A 24,816-nucleotide genomic window follows, 5' to 3' on the forward strand; every position below is an offset into this window, starting at 1 on the left:
CTTTGAGGCTGTTGATTCTGATTTATTTTTCTTTGATTCCTTGCCCATTCTAGGTTATCATGTGTTTGAAAGGTTTTTTTTAATAAATCACTTTTAAATGCTGCCAAAGAAATTATTTTGCAGTTTGTAATTTTATTTCTTACTTTAGGTACAAGAAGGAATGCATCTTTTGATTACTGGTCCCAATGGTTGTGGGAAGAGTTCTCTCTTCAGAATTTTAAGTGGGCTCTGGCCTGTGTACAAGGGAGTCCTCTATAAACCACCTCCCCAGCATATGTTCTATATTCCACAAAGGTAGGTAAAATTTTTTATATTACAAGAATCAATTTTCTTTACTTTTTAATTCTCTTGATTCCTTAGGCTCTTCAGTTTGTAATATTTAAGCATGTTTCACTAGAGAAACTATTAAGGAAATAAAAATTCAGCTCTAAAAAGGACAATGCCACTTTCAGGACAATATCACTTCTGTTCACTTTAACATTTGACTGGATATAATGAACATTCAAAGGCTATAGATGTTAATGTCAAGGAATAACAGGCTAGTCCAAAGAATAATTAGATCTCCTTAGATGTCAGATTATCTCTTCTCACAGAAAAAAATTGCACTTGGATAGTATACTAATCCTTTCATCAAGCTGCTTACATTCAATTTCTATGTTCTAAAATTGTTCAGTTATGTTTAAAGAGCCTCTATAAAATAGTTTTTGTTACATTTATGCTATATGTTTAATTAATGATTTGAAAATATACAAAGCAAGCATAGAAATATTAAAAAGGAACATTATTCTGAAGTTTTTAGTCATCTTCATAAAAAAAATTTAATAATATCTAAACACAAAGTTATATTTGCAAATTTGCATCATTCATTGGGAATAAGAGCAGATGAAATCTGAAGAAGAGATATACCTTATACTCAGCTGACCACTCAGTAATTTTTCCATCTATCCTCACCCTGGGTTAGGTAGATAACACAGAGTACTCTTATTATATTAAGAGAACTATTGTGTGGAAGCCAATAGAGCACCCAGTGTATAGTACCAGAGAAAATATAAATGTTGCATGATGTATGGTCTATCACATGTCTCCTTTGCCCCTTTTTCTTTGTCAGAAAGTGTTTGTACCATCCTACCCACGGGTCTAAATTTTAAACCGTATGTTATAGTTAGGCAGATGAGGTTTTGTGTAACTTTTTCTTTAAAGTAAGATCTATGGTAGTAGCAGGAAGCTACCTGACATGTAAGAGGATGAAGAAATGCATTGGCAGTAAGAAAATACTGAGTATAAGCAATATCATGGATACGCATGTTTAACAGAAAATAGATGACCATCTTGTGACACCAGAATCATTTTCTCTTTTTGTCTGTACCTTAAAGTCCTTTGGGAAACCTTCTGAAGCAGAAAGCTAAATTATACCCCCAAAGTTTAAGTTTCAGACATTATTGTGTTAAGTAGACTGATTCTAATTTTTTATTCGAGGAAAATATTGTTATACAATACAATTCTACTTTCTTAATAAAATTATGTACATAAATCTTATGTTTTTAGCTATTTTAAATTTCATATGTAAATTGAAGGATACAGTTCTCAAATATAGCTGTGACCTAAGCAATATAAGACAGTCCAAAGACATAGGAAAGTACATAATCCACGGAATTATCCTTCAGAACTGAAGGAGAAATAAGGACTTTCCCAGACAAAAGCTGAGGGAATTTGTTCACTAGACCTGCCTTACAAGAAATGCTACAAGTTCTTCAAACTGAAATGAAAGGATGCCAATCAGTAACATGAAAATATACAACATACTGATAAAGGTAAACATATAGTCAAATTCAGAATACTGTAATATGGTGGTGTGTTACTTAACTATTAGTATAAAGGTTAAGGGACAAAAATATTAACAATAACTATAACTAGTATAATTTGTTAATGAATACTTTATATAAAAAGAAGTAATTGCCACGTTAAAAACATAAAAGGGGGAGAGTAAAATGGTAGAGGTGTTTGTATGCAATAACAATTAAGTTATTATTGTAAAACAGACTGTTATAAGATGTTTTATATAAGCCTCATGGGAATCATAAATCAAAAGCATGTAGTAGATTCACAATAGATCACGAGAAGGGAATCAGCACATACCACTACAGAAAATCACCAATTCACAAAACAAGGCTGCGAAGAGGAAGAAAGGAACAAGAGAAGTACAAAATAGCCAGAAAACAATAAATGGGATTAATAATTCCTTAACTCTAATAATTACTCTAAATGTAAATAGACTGAATTCTCTAACAAAATCCAACTATATACTACCTACAAGAGGTTCACTTCAGCCTAAAGGACAAACATAGACTGATAGTGAAGGGATCCAAATATATTCTATGCAAATAGAAACCAAAGGAGAGCTATTCTTAGAAAAAATAGACTTTAAGCCAAAAATTGTAACAAGAGACAAAGAAAGTCATTATATAATGATAATGCGATCAATTCATCCAGAATATATAATAATTGTAATATGTACGGACCCAATATCAAAACACCTTAATATATTAAGCAAATACTAACAGATCTGAAGAAAGATCATTGGGGACTTCAGTACCCCACTTTCAACATTGGATACATCATCCCAACAGAAAATTAACAAGGAAACATTGGACTTGAACCACACTTTAGACAGAATAGACCTAACAGACATATACAGACGTTTTATCCAACAGCAGCACAATACACATTCTTCACAAGAAAAAGCATTTGACAAAATAAAACATGGTTTCATGATAAAAAAAAAAAAAACTCTCAAAACAGTGGGTATAGAAGGAACATACCTGGACATAATAAAAGTCATATGCCACAAACCCACAGCTAATATAATACTCAATAGTGCAAAGTTGAAAGCTAGGAATAAAACAAGGATGCCTACTCTCACCGTCTTGTTCAACATAGCACTGGAAGTCCTAACTGGAGTGATCAGGCAAGATAAAGAAATAAAAGACATCCAAATCAGAAGGAAAGAAGTAAAATAATCTTCATTTGCAGATGATATGATCTTACACATAAAAAATTTAAAGTCTCCACCAAAAACATTTAGGACAAATTTAGTAGGTTCTAGGATACAAAATCAACATACAGAAATCAATCATGTTTCTATGCACTAGCAACAAACCATCTGAAAATGAAAGGAAATAAAGAAAACAGTCCCATTTATATTAGCATCAAAAAACAATAAAGTTAAAAATCATAAATTTAACTAAGGAGGCGAAGGGCCTATACATTGAAAACTATAAGACTTTAATGAAAGAAACTAACAAATGAAAAGATACCCCATTTTCATGGATTGTAAGAATATTGTTAAAATATCAATACTACCCAAAGCCATTTGTAGATTCTGTGCAATTCTAATGTCATTGTTGACAGAAATACAAAAACCAAAACTAAAATTTGTGTGAAACTACAAAAGACCTGAATAGTAAAAGCAATCCTGAGAAAGAAGAACAAATCCAGAGATATCACACTTCCTGATTTCAAACTATACTATAAGCTTATAGTCATCAAAACAGTATAGTACTGGAATAAAAAATAGACATAAACCAGCGGTTCTCAACCTGTGGGTCAAGACCCCTTTGGGGGTCGAACGATCCTTTCACAAGGGTCGCCTAAGACCATCCTGCATATCAGATATTTACATTACGATTCATAACAGTAGCAACATTACAGTTAGGAAGTAGCAACAAAAATAATTTTATGGTTGTGTCACAACATGAGGAACTGTATTTAAAGGGCCAGAAGGTTGAGAACTACTGATTTAGACTAATGGAACAGAATGAGGGCCCAGAAATAAACACCTGCCAGTTAATATTTGACAAGGGAGCCAAGTCTACTTAATTAAGAAAAGATAGTCTCTTCAATAAATGATGCTGGAAAAATGGACAACCACATACAGAAAAATGAAATTGTTCCCCTATCTTATACCACTATCAAGAAGGGAGGGTTGGGGGGCAGGAGGGAGGGGGGTAAGAGATCAACCGAAGGACTTGTATGCATGCATATAAGCATAACCAATGGACATAAGACACTGGGGGGTAGGGGAGGCCAGGGGATTGTCAAGGGCGGGGGGAAAAAAGGACACATATGTAATACCCTTTGTAATACTTTAAGCAATAAAACAATAAAAATAAATAAATAAATAAATAAATAAGCATTAAAAAAAAAGAATGAACACAAATTGATTAAAGACTTGAATGAGACCTGAAACCGTAAAACTCTTAGAAGAAAACATAGGAAATAAACTCCTTGGCATTGCTCAGGGCAATTATTTTTTGCATATGAAACCAAAAGCAAAGCAACACAAGCAAAAATCAGTAAGTGGGACTACATCAAACTGAAAAGTTTCTGCACAGCTAAAGAGGCAATAAAAATAAAAATAAAAGAAACAGCAACCCACAGAATGGGAGAAAATATTTGCAAATCTTATGTCTGATAGTGGTTTAATATCCAAAAAAAATAAAGAAGTCATATAACATATATATATATATATATATATATATATATATATATATATATATGCCGGGGTCCAACCCCAGCAGGTCCAGGGGTCCCCAAAGGTGTGGACGGAGTCGGTGAAGAAGGAATGACAAGGAGACAGCGTTCAGTTGATCAGCAGCCTAGCCAGGATCTCCAGCCAAGTTCTGGTCTCGATCTCCAGAGAGGTTCTGCTTAGGATCTCCAGCCAGGTTCTGTGTCCATGGTCTCTTGCAAGGTTCTCCAGCCAGGTTCTCCAGGTTCTCCAGCCAGGTTCTGTAGCCATGTTCCCTCGCTAGGTTCTCCAGCCAGGTTCTGTCCAGGTTCTCCAGCCAGGTTCAGTCACCAGGTTCTAGTCAGGTTCTCTTGCCAATTTCTGTAGTCAGGTTCAGTCCAGGATCTTTTGCCATGTTCTCTCCAGCGAAGTTCTTCTGTCTCTAGTGAACGTTCTGTGTAGGTTCTGTGCCTAGGTGTTCTCTCTCTCTCTCTCTCTCTCTCTCTCTCTCTCTCTCTCTCTCTCTTTCTCTGTCTCCTAAGTTCTGTCTGCTGTTGTCTTGTTTCAACTGTATTTATACCAGTTGATTCCAATCCTATCAATCTCTATTCCAAAGGTTAGGGCGTTTCTTATCTCCATTCCAGGGAGTAAAGATTATGTAGCTTAAGCATGATTGTTTGTAGTTGAAGTGATTAACTACCCGCCTGGCACTTAGTTAAGGAGTTTCATCCCCTCCCTGACTTCAGGGAAAAATTCCTACCTGGGGAAACAACCTTTCTAGGAGAGGCATCCCCTCCCTGACTTCAGGGAAAAATTCCTACCTGGGGAAACAACCTTTCTTGGAGAGGTGACCTTGGTTAAAACACACAGCGCTAAGGGGAGCAAACATATTAAGAACAGTATGCCATATATGCCAGGTCCTTTGAAACAGCAAGGATGGACCGGCTCCCGGCATATATATATATATATATATATATATATATATATATATATATATATATATATATATATATATAATGGAATATTATTCAGCCATGAGAAAGAAGGAAATCCTGCTGTTTGTGACAACATGATTGAAATTTGAGGACATTGTGCTAGGCAGAATAAGTCACACAAAGACAAATGCCGTGTGACCGCACTTCTATGTGTAATCTAAAAAACACCAAACTTGTAGAAACAGGGAAATGAAACTTTAATACTAGGGTCTGGAGAGTGGGGGTAGAGGGAGATGTTGATCAAGAGTTAGAAGATATATAAGTTCCAGAAATACAGCACACAGCATTATGGTTACAGTTAACAGTGGCATATTGTACGTGTGGACGTTATTACGAAAGCATATCCTCGGTGTTCTTACCACAAAAGGAAGTGGGGAGGCGACAGAGGTGTCAGGTAGCACTAGGTGGAAGCCATTTTGCTATATAGGTGTGTCCAATCAACATGTGGTACGTCCTGAACTTATATAATGTTATGTGTCAATTTGATCTTAGTAAAATTGGAAAAATAAAGAAAAAATACCACTGAACTGTACACTTAAAATGGTTACGATGCAAACTTTATGTTATATGTATTTTACTACAATTGTTTAAATCGGGGGGGGGGGGGGGGGCGGATTCGTAAGAAAGTGCATAAATCCAGTCTTTGCCCTCAGAGAAACCTAACTGTTATTTTGCAACAGACATAAATCACTGGGAAATTTTTTCTTAGTTATGAAATTTACTCTTGCCTAAGCAAAAGGTCAACTACAACTTAGTTAAGGAGAAAAATGAAAAGTATTTTTGAAGACTAACAATTTTTCTTAAAAATTACTGTTAAAGGTCATTGTATCTTGATTACATAGCTTTGGAAACATGACAATGTGTGTTTATGTTTAGAATCTTATATCTTGCAGAAAAGCATAGAATTTATTTACATGTACCTGTAAGCTAAGTGTCTAAATGTAGCATTTATTTTTATATTCTAAAAGCTGCTGAGTTTTTTAAGTAAATTTGAAAATAGTTTTATAAGTTTTTATTATTTAAAAGGAAGCTGCTATAACTTATTTCAAAATATTTGTCAGTATCTAATCTTAAACATTTCAACTTAGGATATTCTCACTAATGAATATTATCTGACATTTTATTGCATTAATTGATAGCAGTGAAATATTGCTTAAATACTAGGTTGGCAAAAAAATTCCTATAAATTGAACATAGAATTGAGTCTATGTACCTACATAATAAACTTCATAAGTCATAAACAGACCTTTATTTTTAAAAACTCCCTGATTTTCCTTTTTATGATTGAAAGACTTCCTTATAGAGAATAGATCTCTTTATGCACTAATTAAATATACATTAAATGTTATTTTCATAAAAGGAGTGGGATTTGTTTAAGTGGATTTCTAGTAATGTCATGCAATGCACAGAAGAAAAAAATAAACTACTGAGGGGAAAATATTCTTATTAAGCATATTAGGCCACTTTATTTATTTATTTATTTTACCGTATCTCTAGAGAATGGCTCAGTTTAAAATCTGGGAAACCTGAATTCCTAAGAAATTATGAAATCATTTTAGCAATGTTAATAATGAGAGCCAGTTAGAAGAAATCTGGGCCATAGTTCAAGAATACAATTAGAAAGTTGTGGTAGATGAATTAGTTTCAAAACAGTTTTATTTTTCCACATCTCATCTTCATTAATGGTTGCATATGACAATTACTGGAATAGTTCATAAGTTTGAGCAAAGAAATATTTCATCTAAAAAATAGATTTAGCCACTCTAAATCTATGGTAAATTTCTTGGCCTTGCTCAGATTGTACTTTAAAAAATATTTTTGCAATTTCAGGCTGTTTGAGACTGAATTTCCTAAGCAATGTGACTGTACTCTTGAAACTGATGATCAAAACTCATTATTCCCCACTGACCCTCAGGAAAAGCCTTCCACTTGGCTACAGATCTTGGATTTCTTTTGTCAAGTCTTGGTGCTGTTTCTCTGACTTTTCAACTACCTAGGGGTAGACTAAAGATCTTCTCTTGTTTTCACCAATCCACTAGTTTATGGCTCATTAGTCACTTAGTAATTCCCTAGTATGTCTCTGTCTTCAGCCATGAAAACCTCAAAAGCCCAATCTTTTATTGAGTCATTTTGTTCACCTGCTATCAAAATGTTATTATTCTAACACTCAACAAAATGAGAAAATGAAACATTTGGTAGTGGTTAGGAGGACAGAGGGTGAAAGAGAGAGAGGGGATGAGGGAGAGAGGAAGCAAAAGGAGGAAGTGATAGAGGGAGAATAGAAGGGATAGAGAGAAGAAAGACAGAAGGTAACAGGTGTTTACTCACAAAAGGTGGCAGAGTCTAGGGTTCCTTTTTACTGCCTTTTCCCCCTAAATCCTCCAGAGGATCATCTGTATACATCACATGTCTCTCCTCAGAAAGCCTTCCGTTGGGCACCAACCCATCATGTAATTCTGTTCCCATATTGATTATGCTCTGCATAAGTAATCTAAATAGAATATTTTAAATAATTAAATTGGAGTTTAAAGGAATTAGAGATTTTAATACTTAGAGTTACCCAGCAGTTCAGAACCAGGGTTATTCTTTACCAAATCTTTGGATACAAACCCTCTATACTCACTACCTCTTATTTTCAGATTAATAAAATAATCATATTTAAAAACCTACCTGTACTTTTTAAAAAACACTATTTGACCTTGAATATTTTATCAGACAATCATAATCATCAAAGCCTCTCTAGCACTGTATTCCCCGAATATATGGGGAATAACAAACTATCACTCTTTTATAATTTACATTACTTTCAAAAATTGCTACTTTCTTCAACTGTTTTTCTTAGTAAAAAGAGCTTATGACATGAAATCTTAGCTTTTAGAAGTGCCAGTATCTTTTAATGATAAAAGTGCCAGTAATCCATGTTTTCTTTTAATGATGTAGCCTATATATTTTAAAAATAAACTGAATTAAGATTGATTTTTTATTTTGAGAATCTTATGGCCTCCTGAGGTAATTGATAGATTCTAGGGCATCTTGAGCAAGGGCTGAGCATCTCTGGCCTATTTTTTAAATTAATTTACAATGTGTCAAGCAACTATTGTGTGCTAGTCACTATTTTATACATATTATATGTTTCAATTTTTTTTTTAATCTGTATGATTACCAGTAAGGTTGGTGTTGGTATCCCTATTTTATAGATGAGAAAACTTAGAGAGGTTGAATCTCTAGTTGCCATCCAACTGATAAATTTTGGAACTAATATTTGAACTTAGGTATGTCTGACTCTAATGTCACTTTGTCTTGCCTGCAGCAAGGGACACAATGTCCGAAAAATTCCTATTCTCTTGCCTGACCTTGCAAGTGAATATCACCAGCTAAGGTTGTTTGCTTGGTATGCTTACAATGCACTAATATCAAGCTGTTGTTTGAAAGCAGAGTCCTTTTAATGCTGAGGGTGAAGGCAATCTAAGCCAATTTTAGCCTAAAGTTTATTATAGGTACTTGGCTTTCATTCATTTATGTTAATGTGAAAGAAGCTATATTCTTGTATAAAAGTGAAATTCCTTTAAATTAAACTATGTTCAAATCACTTTCAAATATTAATATGTTCTCTATTTCCTATTCTTCTAAAACCCATTGCTCTATAAAATTTTAAACCATTTCTCAAAATTATTCCCTTAATTTTAAAGCAGACTTTATAAAACAAGCAAATCTTAATTTTTATGAAGTATTATGCATAAAAAAATGATGATTTACCCTATATGTTGCCAAAAGAAGAGACTGTCTTTGCAACAGAGCAAAGACTATGTTTTGTTATAGGATATTCAGCAAAATGGACAGAACTCTCAAGTAACACCAATAATACCAACATTGGCACAACCGCACTGCATGCTAAGACGTACGTGTGTCAAATGAGCTTTGTAGATATTTAAAAACCTGAGCTTCCTTTTGAATTGTGTCTGTATGAATGCTTTCCAAATCCAGGATTTTCTCTTTAAAGGGATAGGAGAACTGTGTTATATAACAACATGTTTAATCCACGAATGTAAAACCAGATAATGACTGTTAAAGAACCAGGAAGCACGTGAGATCAGAGGGAGGTTAGAAGGCATAATTTGCCTCCTTTCTCTATGCTCTTCTTCTTCTGCCTTAGATATCAGGTTAAAGAATGAAGAAGTGGTCTAAGTAAGAATGTGGAGGAATGCTAGTTTAAATATCTCGATCACTGTTTTCCCCTAGCTTTTGGGGATCTCTAGCTTTTGGGGACCTTCTACTTCTTAATGAATCTCTAGGTGCCAGAACACAGATAAGAGAGGTCTTCTGCAGGCCAAGGAAGATTCAGGCCAGTAGGGCCATTGCCTGAGTGGAATGTAGGTCTGAAAGAGCCACTGGAATAAAAGAAGAATGTGATATGAGGCTTAATCCAGGCCTACTTGTGAAGCCCCATACCTAATAGGTTACACAGACACTGGTCTTACTGTCCCAAATTAGACAAATCTGGGCTTCGAGAGTGGGAGTTGTTACTGGAACAGATTGCCTATGTTATGTGGGAGTCACTGTTGAACAGATTTTTATAGAATACTAGAGGCCCGGTGCACAAAATTTGTGCACAGGGGCGGGTGTGGGGGAAGATCCCTCAGCCTGGCCTGCACCCTCTCTCAATCCAGGCCCCCTCTGGGGATGTCTGACTGCTGGACAAACCTCTCACAATCCAGGACCTCTGGCTCCTAACCACTCACCTGCCTGCCTTGCCTGATCACCCCTACCCACTTGCCTGCCTGCATGATTGCCCCTAACCACTTGCCTGCCTGCCTGGATCACCCCTAACGGCTCACCTGCCTGCCTGATCGCCCCTAACCACTCGCCTGCTGGTCTGATTGCCCCTAACTGCCTCTGCGTTGGCTCCCACCACCACAGCTTTGTCTGGAAGAACGTCCGGAATGATGTCCAGAAGGTCGTTCAACTGTTCGGGTCTAATTAGCATATTATACTTTTATTATTATAGATAAGCTAGAAAGGGCATCTGCATGTCTCTTTTTTTAAAAAAAAATGTTTTTATTGATTTCAGAAAGGAAGGGAGAGAAAGAAAGAGATGGAAACATCAATGATGAGAGAGAATCATTGATTGGCTGCCTCCTGCATGCCCTCTACTGGTGATCGAGCCAACAACCCAGGCATGTGTTCTTGACAGAAATTGAACCTGGGACCGTTCAGTCCACAGGCCGACGCTCTATCCACTGAGCCAAACTAGCTAGGGCCTGCATGTCTCTTTATGCATTGATGGTATCCTACTAAACCTATAACATATCTATTGGCATATTGTGCCATGAACCTCTGATGAATAATTGAATAAATTAATGAATATCTTCACAGACTTGGTTTCTACTGCCAAATTAGTTTGGCTCCTTATACTAATTAGGGAGAAAACTTTATTTTGTTGCTTGCACTAGATATGTCACATAATGCTCTTTAGGATGGGAATAAATGTTTGTCATTTAACATGTCTTTCTTAAAAGAAATATTTTTAGCTATAAAAAGTTTCAGTAGTTTTGCTGTAGCAAATTCACTTCTATTCCTTTGCTTTATGACCATTAGACTCGAAGAAGTAAACTGCATAAATATCTTTGGACAATTGTCTGACAGAATTGTAATTTATACATTTTGGTACGTCCTGTGTAGTAATTAACAGTCGTTCTTAAAAATCTCTTAAAGGGATCTATAAACATAAACATGATTTTCTATTGCTTTCTACTGTTTGGAAAAATGTTGCCTTTTTTCATATGTAACTCTTCTATGGGCCAATTTTTAAAAATAGTAATGGAAAAAATATTTCATTGCATCTAAAAGTTTTTTCTCATTTCATGAATCAATTATTAGAGTAAGCCATGTGGAATTGGTAATTTTTAAAGATCAAAATATCAGAAATTTTATACAGCAATCTAATATAATGATAAATACTCTTAACAAAGTTGACTCTTAAAAATTTGTATTCTCATTAGCTTACTGATACTTTGATAATTCCACTAATATTATTTTTATTAGTTGGAAATGAACACAGTCCCTGCTCCTAAGAGGAAGCACACAGTTCTGCTCTGGCACCTAGAAATATCTTATCCTAAAAATATAATTTCAGTAATAAGTAACTATCTCTTTTCAGTTGAGTATTTCTTTTTCTTTGCTACATACTTATTTTAAGAATATTAGAAATGACTTATGAATTGAGTACTCCAATCTTATTTTTGCTGTTCATGAAAAAAATTTGATGACAGATCAGTTCCAGCATGTACATTTACATTATTAATAGCTAGATTTTATGGCTTTCAGATTGCTAACTTCTTATTACTATGGCAGCATAGTAGTTCTTTGCTGTACCTTATTCTTAAACTTAGCACATGCCTTAAGTATAGTTAAATTGCAGTGAAACTTTGATCAGTATTTTTCACAATTAAAACCTAGATGACTATGAAATATTTAGCATTTTGGGTAATGATTCTAGAAACTCCAAGTGCAAAGTTAACATTTTTGTATGCTTTTTTCTTCTTTCTGCCTTTGCCCCTATTAAGTAGAAAAATAGAGAATAATATAAAAATATATAATTATAAACCCTAATAAATGTCAGTACATTTTACCAAAACAACCATAAATTGTCGATATTTAAGTAGACAAAAAGGTGGGGAATATAAAACCAATTACAAACGTATCTTGAGACATTTGTAATAACTATAAAAAGCCATAATCACTGGGAATGGAAGTGATCTCAAACATTTTTATTTTAACTTTACTGTTACAATGAACAGCTTTAATTATACATGCATTTGCAGGAATTTTAGATCATATAGAAAAACAACTATGATAGCTGTTTAAATAATAATAATTATTTAAGTTATAATGTGATACCTATGGGTTTACCTCAGTGTTTGTTTTTTTTCCACAACAAATAGAAGTGATTCTGAATTTTACTTAGAGAAAGTAAATTAAAAGTAGTTAGTGTTTCTCTGTTGATAGCTACTAATTATAAGCAATATATTTTTTGGTTGTTGCTTATACTTTGTATATTGCATGATCTCTTCCTGATGAGCCCGAGCAAGTAAGCTAATAACATTCTGATATGGTCATTGATCTACCTGAAATAATTAGAAGATAATTTGGATAGGTCTATATATCTAGAAAGGAAAGTTTAGTACAGAGTACTTTAATTATGTATAACTTTAGTAGGACTAGAGAAACCTGAGCTAGTTAACATGTTAAATTCCAAGCTTTTGAGTTGGAAAAAGGATCACATGCAACTAATCATATAAACATTGGATATAGGGTCCTCCATTCCCTTGTGCTTTCAAAATAGATTCAACATCATACCACATTTTCTTGACATAGCCTTTCTAGAGGATTCTGTGGTAACTTTAATTTCATAATAATGTTTTTAAATAAATACATTAACAAAACCTATTAGAGTACCCTTAGTTTCTGTTTACCTCATTAAACACATAGATGATGTACTGTTTTTACCATTTTATATAATATAAAGCAATGATTGAGAGAAAATGGCACTTTAATAAAGCAATATTTGTTATCTTTAATGAATATATAATTTCATAAAATACTAGAGGCCTGGTACACAGATTCACAATCCAGGACCTCTTGGTGGAGTCAGAAAGCCAGTTTCAGCCCAATCCCCACAGGCCAGGCGGAGGGACCCCACTAGTGCACAAATCTGTGCACCAGGCCTCTAGTATGCATAGAAGATCTTCAGTTAATCTCTTCCCACCCTCTCCCCTCCCTCCTTCCCTCTGAGATTCATCAGTCTGTTCCATGTTTTCATGCCCGTGGTTTCCGCTATTGTGTTGAGCATCTGCTCCCTGGTGGTCAGTGCGCATCATAGTTACTGGCCAATCGGCTAGTTACTTAGGCTTTTATATATATAGATTCTTGTATAATTTCATCAGCCTTTTCTTTTTTAAAAAAAATACTTATTATTGAAAGTATTATGTATGTCCCTTTTATTCCCCCATTGACCCCTTCTAGCCTGTCCTCACCTCCTTCCCCAGGCCTTTACCAACCTATTGTCTGTGTCCATGGATTATGCATACATGCATACAAGTTCTTTGCTTGATCACTTCCCAACCACCCACCCTCCCCTTGCCTCCTCTCTGAGATTTCACATTCTGTTCTAGTCTTCTATGTCTCTAGATATATTTGGTTCATCAGTTTATTTTGCTCATTAGATTCCACAGATGAGTGAGATCATGTGATACTTGTCTTTCTCTGACTGGCTTATTTCACTTAGCATAATACTCTCCAGGTGCCTTCATGCTGTCTCAAAGGGTAAAAGGTCCTTCTTTTTCACTGCTGCATAGTATTTCATGGTATAGGTGTACCACAGCATATTTATCCATTCGTCTACTGATGGGCACTTGGGCTGTATCCAGCCTAAAAGTAAAAATTATGTAGAAAGGATTCTTAGGTCACTCTTCCCAAAATCCAATCTGACTTGGTCCTCCCATCTCCAGTAGGTAATCAATTTCATTAGTTTCTGGTTTACTGCGTTTCCTTTTGTAAATATAAGCAAAACCTTCTTGTGTTTCTCCTTGTAAAAATAAGCAGATAAATATGTATTTTATTTTTTCCTTTTAATCTTTATTGTTGAAAGTATTACATAGATCCTCCTTTCCCCTCCATTAACCTCTTCAAGCCCTCTCCCATTGCCCTCCTCCCCCAGGCTCTCACTACCCTATTGTCTGTGTCCACAGGTTATGCATATATGCATACAATATGTATTTTCTTAATTTAATTTTACATGAAGGTGGCATATTACAGTCAGCCACCTGTACCTGCAGGTTCCACATCTGCAGATTCAACCAATCATGGATCAAAAACGTTTATAAGTGTTATGTTGTTGCTCATGGGTATTGTATGTTATTATGCTTGTCTGTACTGAACATGTACAGACTTTTTTCCTTGTAATTACAAGGAAAACAATAGTGTAACAACTATTTACATAGAATTTACATTGTATTAGAAATTACAAGTGATCTGGAGATGATTTAAGGCAGTGATAGCGAATCTATGACACATGTGTCAGAGGTGACACGCGAACTCATTTTTTTGGTTGATTTTTCTTTGTTAAATGGCATTTAAATACATAAAATAAATATCAAAAATATAAATCTTTGTTTTACTAAGGTTGCAAATATCAAAAAATTTCTATATGTGACACGGCACCAGAGTTAAATTATGGTTTTTCAAAATGCTGACATGCTGAGCTCAAAAAGTTCGCCATCACTGATTTAAGGTATACAGGAGGACGTTTGTAGGTTATATGCAAATACTCCATTTTACATAAGGGATTTATGCATCTGAGGATTTTGGTATCCACAAGGGACCCTGGAACCAATTCCCACCCCCTGCAGATATCGGGATGAATGTATAGATCAATAGTTCTCAAATGGGGATGGTTCTGTCCCCCCAGGGAACAGTATCTGAAGAATTTTTTTTATCATTACTGTAGCGGATGCTACTAGTGTCTAATGGACAGAGACCAGGTATGCTGCTAAACATCCTACGGTACACGGGATAGCCCTCAACAACAAAGAAATACTAGTATGTAGTTCAGTGTATTCATGATGGAACTGTTGAGAAAACCTGCTATACATCTACTTTTGCACTTTTTTTTTGAACTTCACAATAACTTATGGAAATCATTCTATCGATTTCCAAAGGTTTTCACATCCTGTTTTATAGCTACAAGAGGCAGGTATTATAATTTACTTAGTCTCCTTTGTGTGAACATGTTGGTTGTTTTCAATCTTTTGTAATTACAAATAATCTGAATGGATAACAGTATGCACTTTTTTTAGTTACTGTTGGTGTTTTTGGAAGTATATCTTAGTAAATTCTTAGAAGTAATCAAAAGTCAAGTGATATATTGGTTTGCCAAATTCCCTCCAAAGGGTTGTACCATTTCACACCTTCACCACTGTATGAGCGAACCTATTTCTTCAGAGGTTGGAGTGAGTTGATGAGCTTTTGAAACTCTGCCAATCTGATAAGTACAAGTACGTAACTCAGGGTAGTTTTAATTTGCATTTCTCTTATTTTGAATACCATTTTTTAAAGAAAAGTTTTGTTTGTTCACATTGCTGGGTCAAAATCTTAAATTTTATAATAGTTAACCTAAATAATATTTGATGAAATACAGAAGCAACATTTATAAAATAAAGTGAAACATGCATGTGTTTCTGCTGCTGAAACTATCCAACTATCTCTTGTTAGATTTGAAATAGAACTTTCTTTGTGGCTATGTTTCAGTAAATCTGTACATGAGCATAGCAGTGTGTTATCCTGCCGTGCCCGAGAGAAGAATACTCTTCACTGGGCAACACATACAACCCTAGAAATGTGGTATGTACGGTCTGCGGTGGCGTTTTCAGACCCCCGGGATGTCACACTGAGTAAACGGAAATGATGTTGTACTAGGATTCTTGTGTGCTTGGTGTTTCATAGGCCATACATGTCTCTTGGAAGTCTTCGGGATCAAGTCATCTATCCTGATTCAGTGGATGACATGCGTGATAAAGGCTACACAGACCACGACCTGGAATGTATCCTGCACAATGTCCACCTCTATCACATCGTTCAAAGAGAAGGAGGTAAGCTCTGTCATTCTTTTGTTTAATGTACTTAACTTTGTTTTTTAATAATAAATGGGTAAATTGTCTGTGGTTTAATTTGAATATATGCTATTATTGGAATATAAGCACACAAGTAAAGAAAAACAGCTTTTCTATGATTGACATCCATTTCTGCTTATATTTCATGCAGCACACTAGGCTTTTTATTAAGTCTGCTGCTGGCACTTTAAAACAGTTATTATTTCATATTTGGATGTACAAGTGTCCCTGAGGCCACTGTCAATCTAGATATATGTAAAGTTTATGACAGATATATTTTCCTGTCAAGTTTGGCTTACATTAAAATTAATAATTTGAGAGATAATTGTCATGAAACTTCTTTTTGGTTTTAGACCCATAGTCTTACCAATACATTTTTTTTCTCTCAAGCAGCATATAGAGAATTAGATAAAATATAGAAACTTCTGTACTGTGGTTTTTCAGCATAAAATAGTTTTGAAAGAATAGGAATAAAAGTCATATATATGAGCTTAAAAAGAATTGCTTTATAATGGTCAGACTTTCAAATAACTTGATAACATATAACTTGATAGCCTAGAAAAACTGCTGAAATAACAAGCTTTATTTCTAGGTTTAATTTTGCAAGGATTTTATTTTCTAACCCTTTTCCATGATCAGAAGAAGCAGGGTAGTACAGTGACTAAGCATATAAGCTTTGAAGTAAAAGTTTTGGAATGAAGTCTTAATTAACACGGTTATTTCTACCTTCAACTGTAAATATCTACCTCATAAGGATTCTGAAAAGATTAAATAAGACCATGTAAAGTGTTTAGAACAGTATCACATGGTAAATGCACAAGAATTAGTAGCTAATGGCACTATTACTAGTTGTAATATTGATACAGTATTTTGTCTTTGTGTGATGGTACTTGATATTTTACACAGAAATTTCTCATATATTATTTCATTTGATCTTTACAAAAAGCAAATGAGGCAGATAACAGAGGTATTATTATATTTACTTTTATGTTGTTTGTAATATCATAATTTATAAATGCTACCAACATGGAAAGCAGGTTGTCTTTTTGTTTCATATGGTCAACTCCTTCCCATTTCTAAAACACTGTGCCAGAATATATACTGCCTGTTAATCTTGGGTAAGTTATTTTGGATAAGTTTGAAATCCAATAATCCAAATAGAAACATATGATAAATGGGAGTATTTTATTTTTTAGAACTCGTCAAAAAGTTCTAGAAGTGTTTTAATAATGTCCCAACCTTAATAATGAAATCATAATTATAATGGTTTATTGCGTGCTTACTATGCAGAATACAACATATTCAGCAATTTACATTGTCAACTTATTTCATGTTTATAACTTCCAAATGATGTGGGTTTGACTAACGTTTAATACATTCCCTAGGGACCTATAGCTAGTGGGGAGACAGGGATTCAACCACAGACCATACTTGAAAGTCAATGTTCTATAGACTATGCTATTCCACTGTGCTGTTATCTTCTAGCTTCCTGGGTACTAGTGAGAATTGCTATATCCTTACACATCAAAAACTTCCAAAGAAACCCACTTTACTTGCCTCACCCTTAAAACATGAAATGTGTTTTTAAGCGAAGCAAGAAAGCACTTTCATTTGCAAGGTCATCACTTACTTGGAAGAAGCCTACTGAAGGTCTGTTTAGACTACCTAATATTTTGCTTAGAGAAATGTTTTGCTTTAGTAAAAGATGGAATTAAAAACTATGTTTCGTTCCATCAAAGAGTTTACAAAATAGAAAGAAGAAGTGTTAACAAATGGACGTGAATAAAGCAGTTTGTACATCTCTAGGTAGCAGGAAAACCATTCTCTTCTTAGCTATCTTAGTCTCTCTAAATCAATATCAGAGGTGATAATATGACTTAAGTTCTGATTTAGCTGTTCTGAGATTAAACAGTATTGCCTGCTAAAACTTTTGGGTTTAGTGGAACAAAGGACATGATTTATTTAAATATGTAAAGCTAAAACTTCTCTTGACCCAAATACTTTTGTCTTCTAAGGTGGCAAGGGAGAAGTATTTTTAAAGCCCAGAATATTTATCCACATAGTAGTAATCTGAACCTAGTTTTCAAGTGCTCCCTTATGTTTCATAAATACTATAAAATTCAGTCATAGAGCCCAGCTGGTGTGGCTCAGTTGGTTGAGCATTGGCCCACGCACTAAGAGATCGCCTGTTTGATTCTCTGTTAGAGTACATGCCAACATTTCAGCCTCGATCCCAGTTGGGGGCGTGCAGGAGGCAGCAGATAGATGTTTCTGTCTCTCTCTCTCTCCCTCTTCCTTCCTCTCTCTGAAATCAATAAAAACATATTGCTTAAAAGAATAAGAAAAATGTTCTAAAAATTCAGTCACAGAAGAAATATTATGTCAACAGTTTTCACTAGATGCAAGAACTTCGAATTAGATGGCATTTTTCCTAATATAAGGATACAGTTTTAAATAAATAGAAATTTCCTGGAAGGAAAATGGCACACATAATTCTGCAATTTGGTTTTTCATTTAAAAAAATTCTGAGTATATTTCTATATCAGTATGTGTAGATCTAAACTGTTTTTTAAAAATAGAAGCATTGCTTTTTTTGAATAAATATCCAACAGAAAGTCAGTAACTAAGAAGTTGTAGGAGATGTGGCATAAATAAACTGTACAAGCATGAAAATAGACCTGTATATAAATACCAACTCTGATATCTGGCTGTGAAAAATTAGGCATGTCAATTATTCCAGGAGTTTCAGTGTACCCATCTACAATATGCAACTAATAATATCTACCTTACAAGATTGTGGAATATTAATGAGAAAACTCATATAAAGTGCCAGACACATGGAAGCATTTACGTTAGTTCCTGCCTTACTCTTGGTAGACTTTGCAATAGGCCTATGAAAATGTGTTGGTCTTTCCTCCCAACACCCTGCAAAATAGGTATAACTATACCAACTCTTTGGACATATTCAGAAACAAATAAATTTTAAGAGTGTCAGTATTTCAAATTCCTAGAAGATGATTTGTCAGCAAAAGGAATTATCATTCAAAATATCATATCTGAAACAAAATGCTTATACATGAGGCTCTCTAGTTCATCCAATCATGTGTTCTGTGTAAAATACCAGGTTCTTTGTGTTAATAAACTTGCCAGAATCACCTGTCCAAAACTGTAACAAACGACTGCTTTATAAAATATGTATCTTTATTTTTTTAAGGATGGGATGCTATTATGGACTGGAAAGATGTTCTATCAGGAGGGGAGAAGCAAAGAATGGGCATGGCTCGAATGTTTTACCATAGGTGAGTGTGCTGTTCTCAGGAAACTGCTATTCTATTGGTGTAACCAAAAAAACCTTCACTGTCCTCATCTTTAGTTTAAAAATTTCTCACTGAAAAATGAGTGCTTAGACTTTACAGTTTGAATGTTTTTATGTGACAGAAATTGCCAAGTCCTTTTTTCTATGTCTTTTATGACGACTAATGTTAGATGACAAATTTTTATGTATTCTAAGTTTGAAAGTAGGATTGTATTAATTTTAAATTGTAAAGAATACATAACCACTATTTACTGTTGTGAACACAGTAGGTTGGCATTCAGTAATATTTCTGAATTAAATTGTTAAATTCAAACTACATTAACTTTTCAACCACTCAGAATCCTATTACGTTTAATAATGCTCCCCTCCTCAAAAATCAGAGGCATATCCAGTGGAAAAAGGAACCAGCCAGCGTAGGTCTTAATGGACTCTGATATAAAGAGATTCAGAAAATAATTTCTCCTGATAAAATTTTTTTCTTTGCAACCAGCGTCAGATTCATAGGACTTCAAAGATACCAGGCACAGGACACTAGAAAGAAAAAAAGCTATTCTGCTTTATCCATCTTGTCTGTCCTATTCTTCCCTGAAAAGAAAATATCTTTTTTTTTCCCCTCAGACTTCTGATAATGAGAGCCTGAGTTGTATGTAAAGCAGGAGGTCATCAGAAAATATGTAACTCACTTTTAGTCCTTACATCTTGGTCAAAAAGGACCAAGAATTACATTTACATATGTGAATACATGAATGGGCCATAAGTTGGGGCAATGCAATACTCCTGAAGGAATTGCAGTGGAAGCATTAATACTTTTGTAAAGAACTTTATACTTTGACATCAGTACCAGCAATCTTAGGATATTTTCATACATAATAACATACCATATTTTGTATATGATAAAATTGATGATAATTATTTAAAATCACCTGATTCATATTCAAAGTTTAACATTGGAAAAAGCACATATTTAAACAAGTCCATTAAGATATGATTATACATTCAACATATATAGTTATGACGATGTTATCAACTTTACTCCTTATGCCATAGATTACATCCTCATGACTTATTTTATAACAGGAAGCCAACCCTCTCTCTTATACTTCCTTTTCATAAAAGCAGAACATTTAGATAAATAAAAAGAAGAAAAAAATTTGTCATCTCATTAACTTATAACACTTAAAATTTAGAAATAGCTTCTTCTCAATCTTGTTGATGCACAAAAGCTGGTCATTATCTTGATTTTTTAATGTAACTATTTTCATAAAGTATATTAAAATTTTTATTTATTTATTTACTTATTTATTTTTTAATCCTCACCCGAGGATTGAGATTTTTTTTTCCCATTGATATTTTAGAGAGTGGAAGGGAGGGGGGAGGAAGAAAGAGAAAGGCTAGAGAGAAACATTGATGTGAGAGAGACCCATGAATTGGTTGCCTCCCACATGCACCTCAACAGTGGGTGGGGAGCAAACCTGCAGCCCAGGTACATGCCCTTGACCGGGAATCGAACCCAAGACCCTCCAATGCACAGGCTCACACTCTAACCACTGAGCAACAGCAGTCAGGGCTCTCTTTTTATTTTGCAAACCTTTATGTGTATTATTATGCAATAGCTAGCTAGGATTTTTTTTAAAAAAAATTATTATTGTGATATTTTATGTACCTAATGCACAGACAGACCTTACGTATACATGCAATGGCTTTTGCTAAATGTATGACACACTGTGTAACCAATACCTCAGTTAAGATAGAGAACATTTCTGTCACCCTAGAAAGTCCCTCACTCCCATTGCCAGTCAGATCCCCACTTAGGTAATTTCTGTTTTGATATCTACCATCATAAATTAGTTCTTCCTGTTCTACAACTTCATATAAATTAAATCAGCCAGTATGTGTTAATTTTGCATCTAGCTGGAATTTTTAATGGAAAAAATTATTGTGTTAAAAATATTGTATTTATATTAATGTACATGGTTAAAGAACATGACAAGCTAAAAAAGTGAGCCAAAATTTGCTACCTTAGAATTTTCAGTGAATTATATTTGGTAATGCCCCTTTCTCAGCTGATGTGGTAAGATTCAAATGTAAACTTTACAGTTTGACATTTATGACCAGCTGTTACCCACTATCACCCTGAATCTGTTTGCACTCTGTCCATAAATATTCAGTAATATGATCACCAGCATAGTTGGTGAAATGTAATATAATGGAATGTAAAATGTGACCGCAAATTTCTCACTGCATAAGTTTGTTAATAAAATAAACCATGTAATAAAGAGCAAGAGGGATTAATGAAAGATGCCAGCCAAAAGAGGTTTCAAGTACCCATAACTTGAAATAAATAGTTGATACTTATTTGTGTATCTAAAATATTTTGTATATGAGACTGAATAAAGATTAAGTTACAAGTACACCAGTGGAAAAAAATTTAGTGATCATGAAGATGATAAAGTTGTTGAAAAGCAGAACCTATTGAGAAAAAATAAAATGAAATGGAAATGTTAAACACAGTGAAGGAAAAGTATAATAATGAGAAACTGCCTCCCCTCATTCTCAAGGAATTAATAAAAATATTTGAATTGCAATGTGAAATAACGGAGCTAGCTAAAATGGAGAACTTTGGCAGGGAGTATTCAATATCACAATTATATACTCTTTTTGAAAGGATTTTTAATGTTTAAAGCATGATCAATATAGTTCTGTCTTAATGGGGATAGACTAGATCTTTTGCAAGGCTCACTCTTCTGATGACACCAAAAGAAAAAGGAGGAAAATCTGAGAAACCATATTATCTAATGTTTTACTTAGTTATATCAGTCCCAGATTCCAGCTATTGCTTACTATATTTCAGTACACCACACACACACACACACACACACACAGCAGTAATGCCACAGAAACAACAGTGTGCAATCTATCTTACATCTGCTAGACTAGGGGTTGCTATGACAACAGAGTATAAGATATATACTTTTTTCTAATTCTAAAATGGCTTCTCTGCTCTGTTTAGCTCAAAGCACTCCAAAAATAAGACATAATGCAATAAGTAGCTTTATTACTTGAGAGATTTCCAAGAAGAAAATTTTATCCCAATCCATCTCTTTTTTTATAATTTTATTAAATCTTTAAAAAAATAATTTATTTTAAAATTAAAATTGACATACAGTATTATATTAGTTTCAGGTGTACAACATAGTAATTCAACATTTACATACCTTACAAAGTGATCACAACAATAAGCCTAGTAGCCATCTGACAACATACATAGTTATGGCGATATTATCACCTTTACTTCTTATGCCATAGATTACATCCTCATGACTTATTTTATAACAGGAAGCCAAACCTCTCTCTTATACTTCCTTTTTTCCCCTCTCTTCCACTTAAAAAAATGTCATCCATAAAACAGTGATCAACTCTGAGACAAAAAAGTAATGCTTAATACTTAAACCAGAGCAGTAACCAAAAGCCAAAAAGCAAAACTGCATCTGTAGACGTCATGGGGAACTGGCAGTGATCTTTTAGTTCTTTGCATGGAAAGCAGTTATTAAAGTAAAATGGTGGTGCCAGGTGGCGTACCTCAGTGGTTGAGTGTCGACCTATGAACCAGGAGGTCACGGTTTGATTCCCAATCAGGGCACATGCCCAGATTGCAGGCTCAATCAGGAGGCAGCTAATCTCTCCCATTCTCATTTCCTCTCTGAAATCAATAAAATATATTTAAGAAAAATAAAATGGCATGTTAAAATTGCTTTGACTACTCCCCCTTCCAACAAGTAGGTACAGGATCTTATTAAAAAGCAAACCCATCATAGAAAATGACTTTACAGTGCTAAGTAACTATTTATGCTGAATGAGAGATTACTACTGGTTTCCATTTTTATCTTTCCATTGTCATTTATTTCTAAAAAACAGAGTATCGTCATGGAGGAAATTGTCCTGGTAAACACTTGATACTGATTTTTAGCCCTGAAGTAAATAATAAATGACAGTGCATGATTTGATCTTTGGTTCTCTCTCTCTCTCTCTCTCTCTCTCTCTCTCTCTCTCTCTCTCTTCCTCACCTGAGGATATTTTCCATTGATTTTAGAGAGAGAGTGCAAGAGAGAGGGAAAGATAGACAGAAACATTGATATGAGAGAAACACATTGATTAGTTGCCTCCTGCATGAGCCCTGACCAGGGCCCAGGTAGGGGGGTCTGCCGGCCTACGCTCTCTCCACTGAGCAAAACCGGCTAAGGCTCATCCTTGGTCCTCTTAATAAAGCTAAGTCATGTTGCTGAGTACCAAATACATACCTAAAGTCCAGACAGGTTTGAAATAAGGTAAAGGCAAAAGAAAGAGTAGGGGAGTAAGGTGAAAGGAAGAGAATAAACAGATGAAAATGGTGGTAAGTGATAGGTGCCTCTGATAGTAGAAGAAAGTCATTTCCCGAGTAAAAATTGAGCTAGCAAAAAACAAAATTGTTGAGTACAATCAGAAAAAATATTTACTGATCTTTCCCCCTAAGAATTTGATTGTGAAGCATGGTCACAATGTTACCAAGTTATATACCTATTCTAAACTTGTCAGATTAGGCATACTTACTTTTGCAGAATCTTTATAGCAATGGGATTCTTATTAGTAAGTGATTAGGTACTCACAATGTTGATAAAATTATCTTCTTAGTAAATCTTTTCTAACAGGGCTGTGGTTTGTTTGATAATTAGCTACTGTAATATATTTTTCATTTAATTAGTTAGAACCTTGTCACCAAGAATGAGCCTGCCTCCTGTAGAAAAAGCACTCTGTGACCAGCCTCATCTTCCTACGTCTCCCATATATGACTCACCCATCTGCGTAACGATAAAGCTTAATGTACTGTGAGCAGGCTTCAGAAAATCTATTTAAAATTTAAGAAGAATATTATATTCTAGTCCAAACAGGGGGGTGGAAGGATGACTGCTCTTTTGCTTTATCATTTATCACCTTTGATATGTCATAGACTATTTTGCTCCTTTAAAGGTAACATCGCAACTCATACTCAAATAAAGATTTCTCATCCAAATAGGAAAATCATTCATTTATTTGTGTTTATTTTTTAAAGACCAAAATATGCATTGCTGGATGAATGTACCAGTGCTGTCAGCATTGATGTTGAAGGAAAGATATTTCAGGCTGCAAAGGGGGCTGGAATTTCCTTGCTATCCATAACACACAGGCCTTCTCTTTGGTAAGTGTTTCCAATTTGTGAGAGATGATTTTTCCTTATATTTCTTAATGATTAGCTTTTCTAAACTTTCCACTATAAAGCATAGGACGTTTCATCTACTTTCTACCTCTATTTTTGTT

At 34.5% G+C, this 24,816-nt stretch overlaps 1 protein-coding gene across 1 annotated transcript in view; it reads left to right on the forward strand.

Moving 5' to 3' along the window:
- The window catches only part of ABCD2 (ATP binding cassette subfamily D member 2), a gene marked incomplete at its 5' end in the record, with an annotated part of 50,971 nt that overhangs the window by 18,523 nt on the left and 7,632 nt on the right, over nt 1-24,816 (forward strand). The window contains 4 exons of the mRNA XM_081083690.1: nt 149-294; nt 16,003-16,148; nt 19,384-19,468; nt 24,572-24,697. Coding sequence (XP_080939816.1) covers nt 149-294; nt 16,003-16,148; nt 19,384-19,468; nt 24,572-24,697 — 503 coding nt within the window. The remainder of the gene's footprint in view (nt 1-148; nt 295-16,002; nt 16,149-19,383; nt 19,469-24,571; nt 24,698-24,816) is intronic.

This window comes from Myotis nattereri, assembly GCF_964212035.1.
Source record: "Myotis nattereri genome assembly, chromosome: 2".
NCBI classification, from domain to species: domain Eukaryota; kingdom Metazoa; phylum Chordata; class Mammalia; order Chiroptera; family Vespertilionidae; genus Myotis; species Myotis nattereri.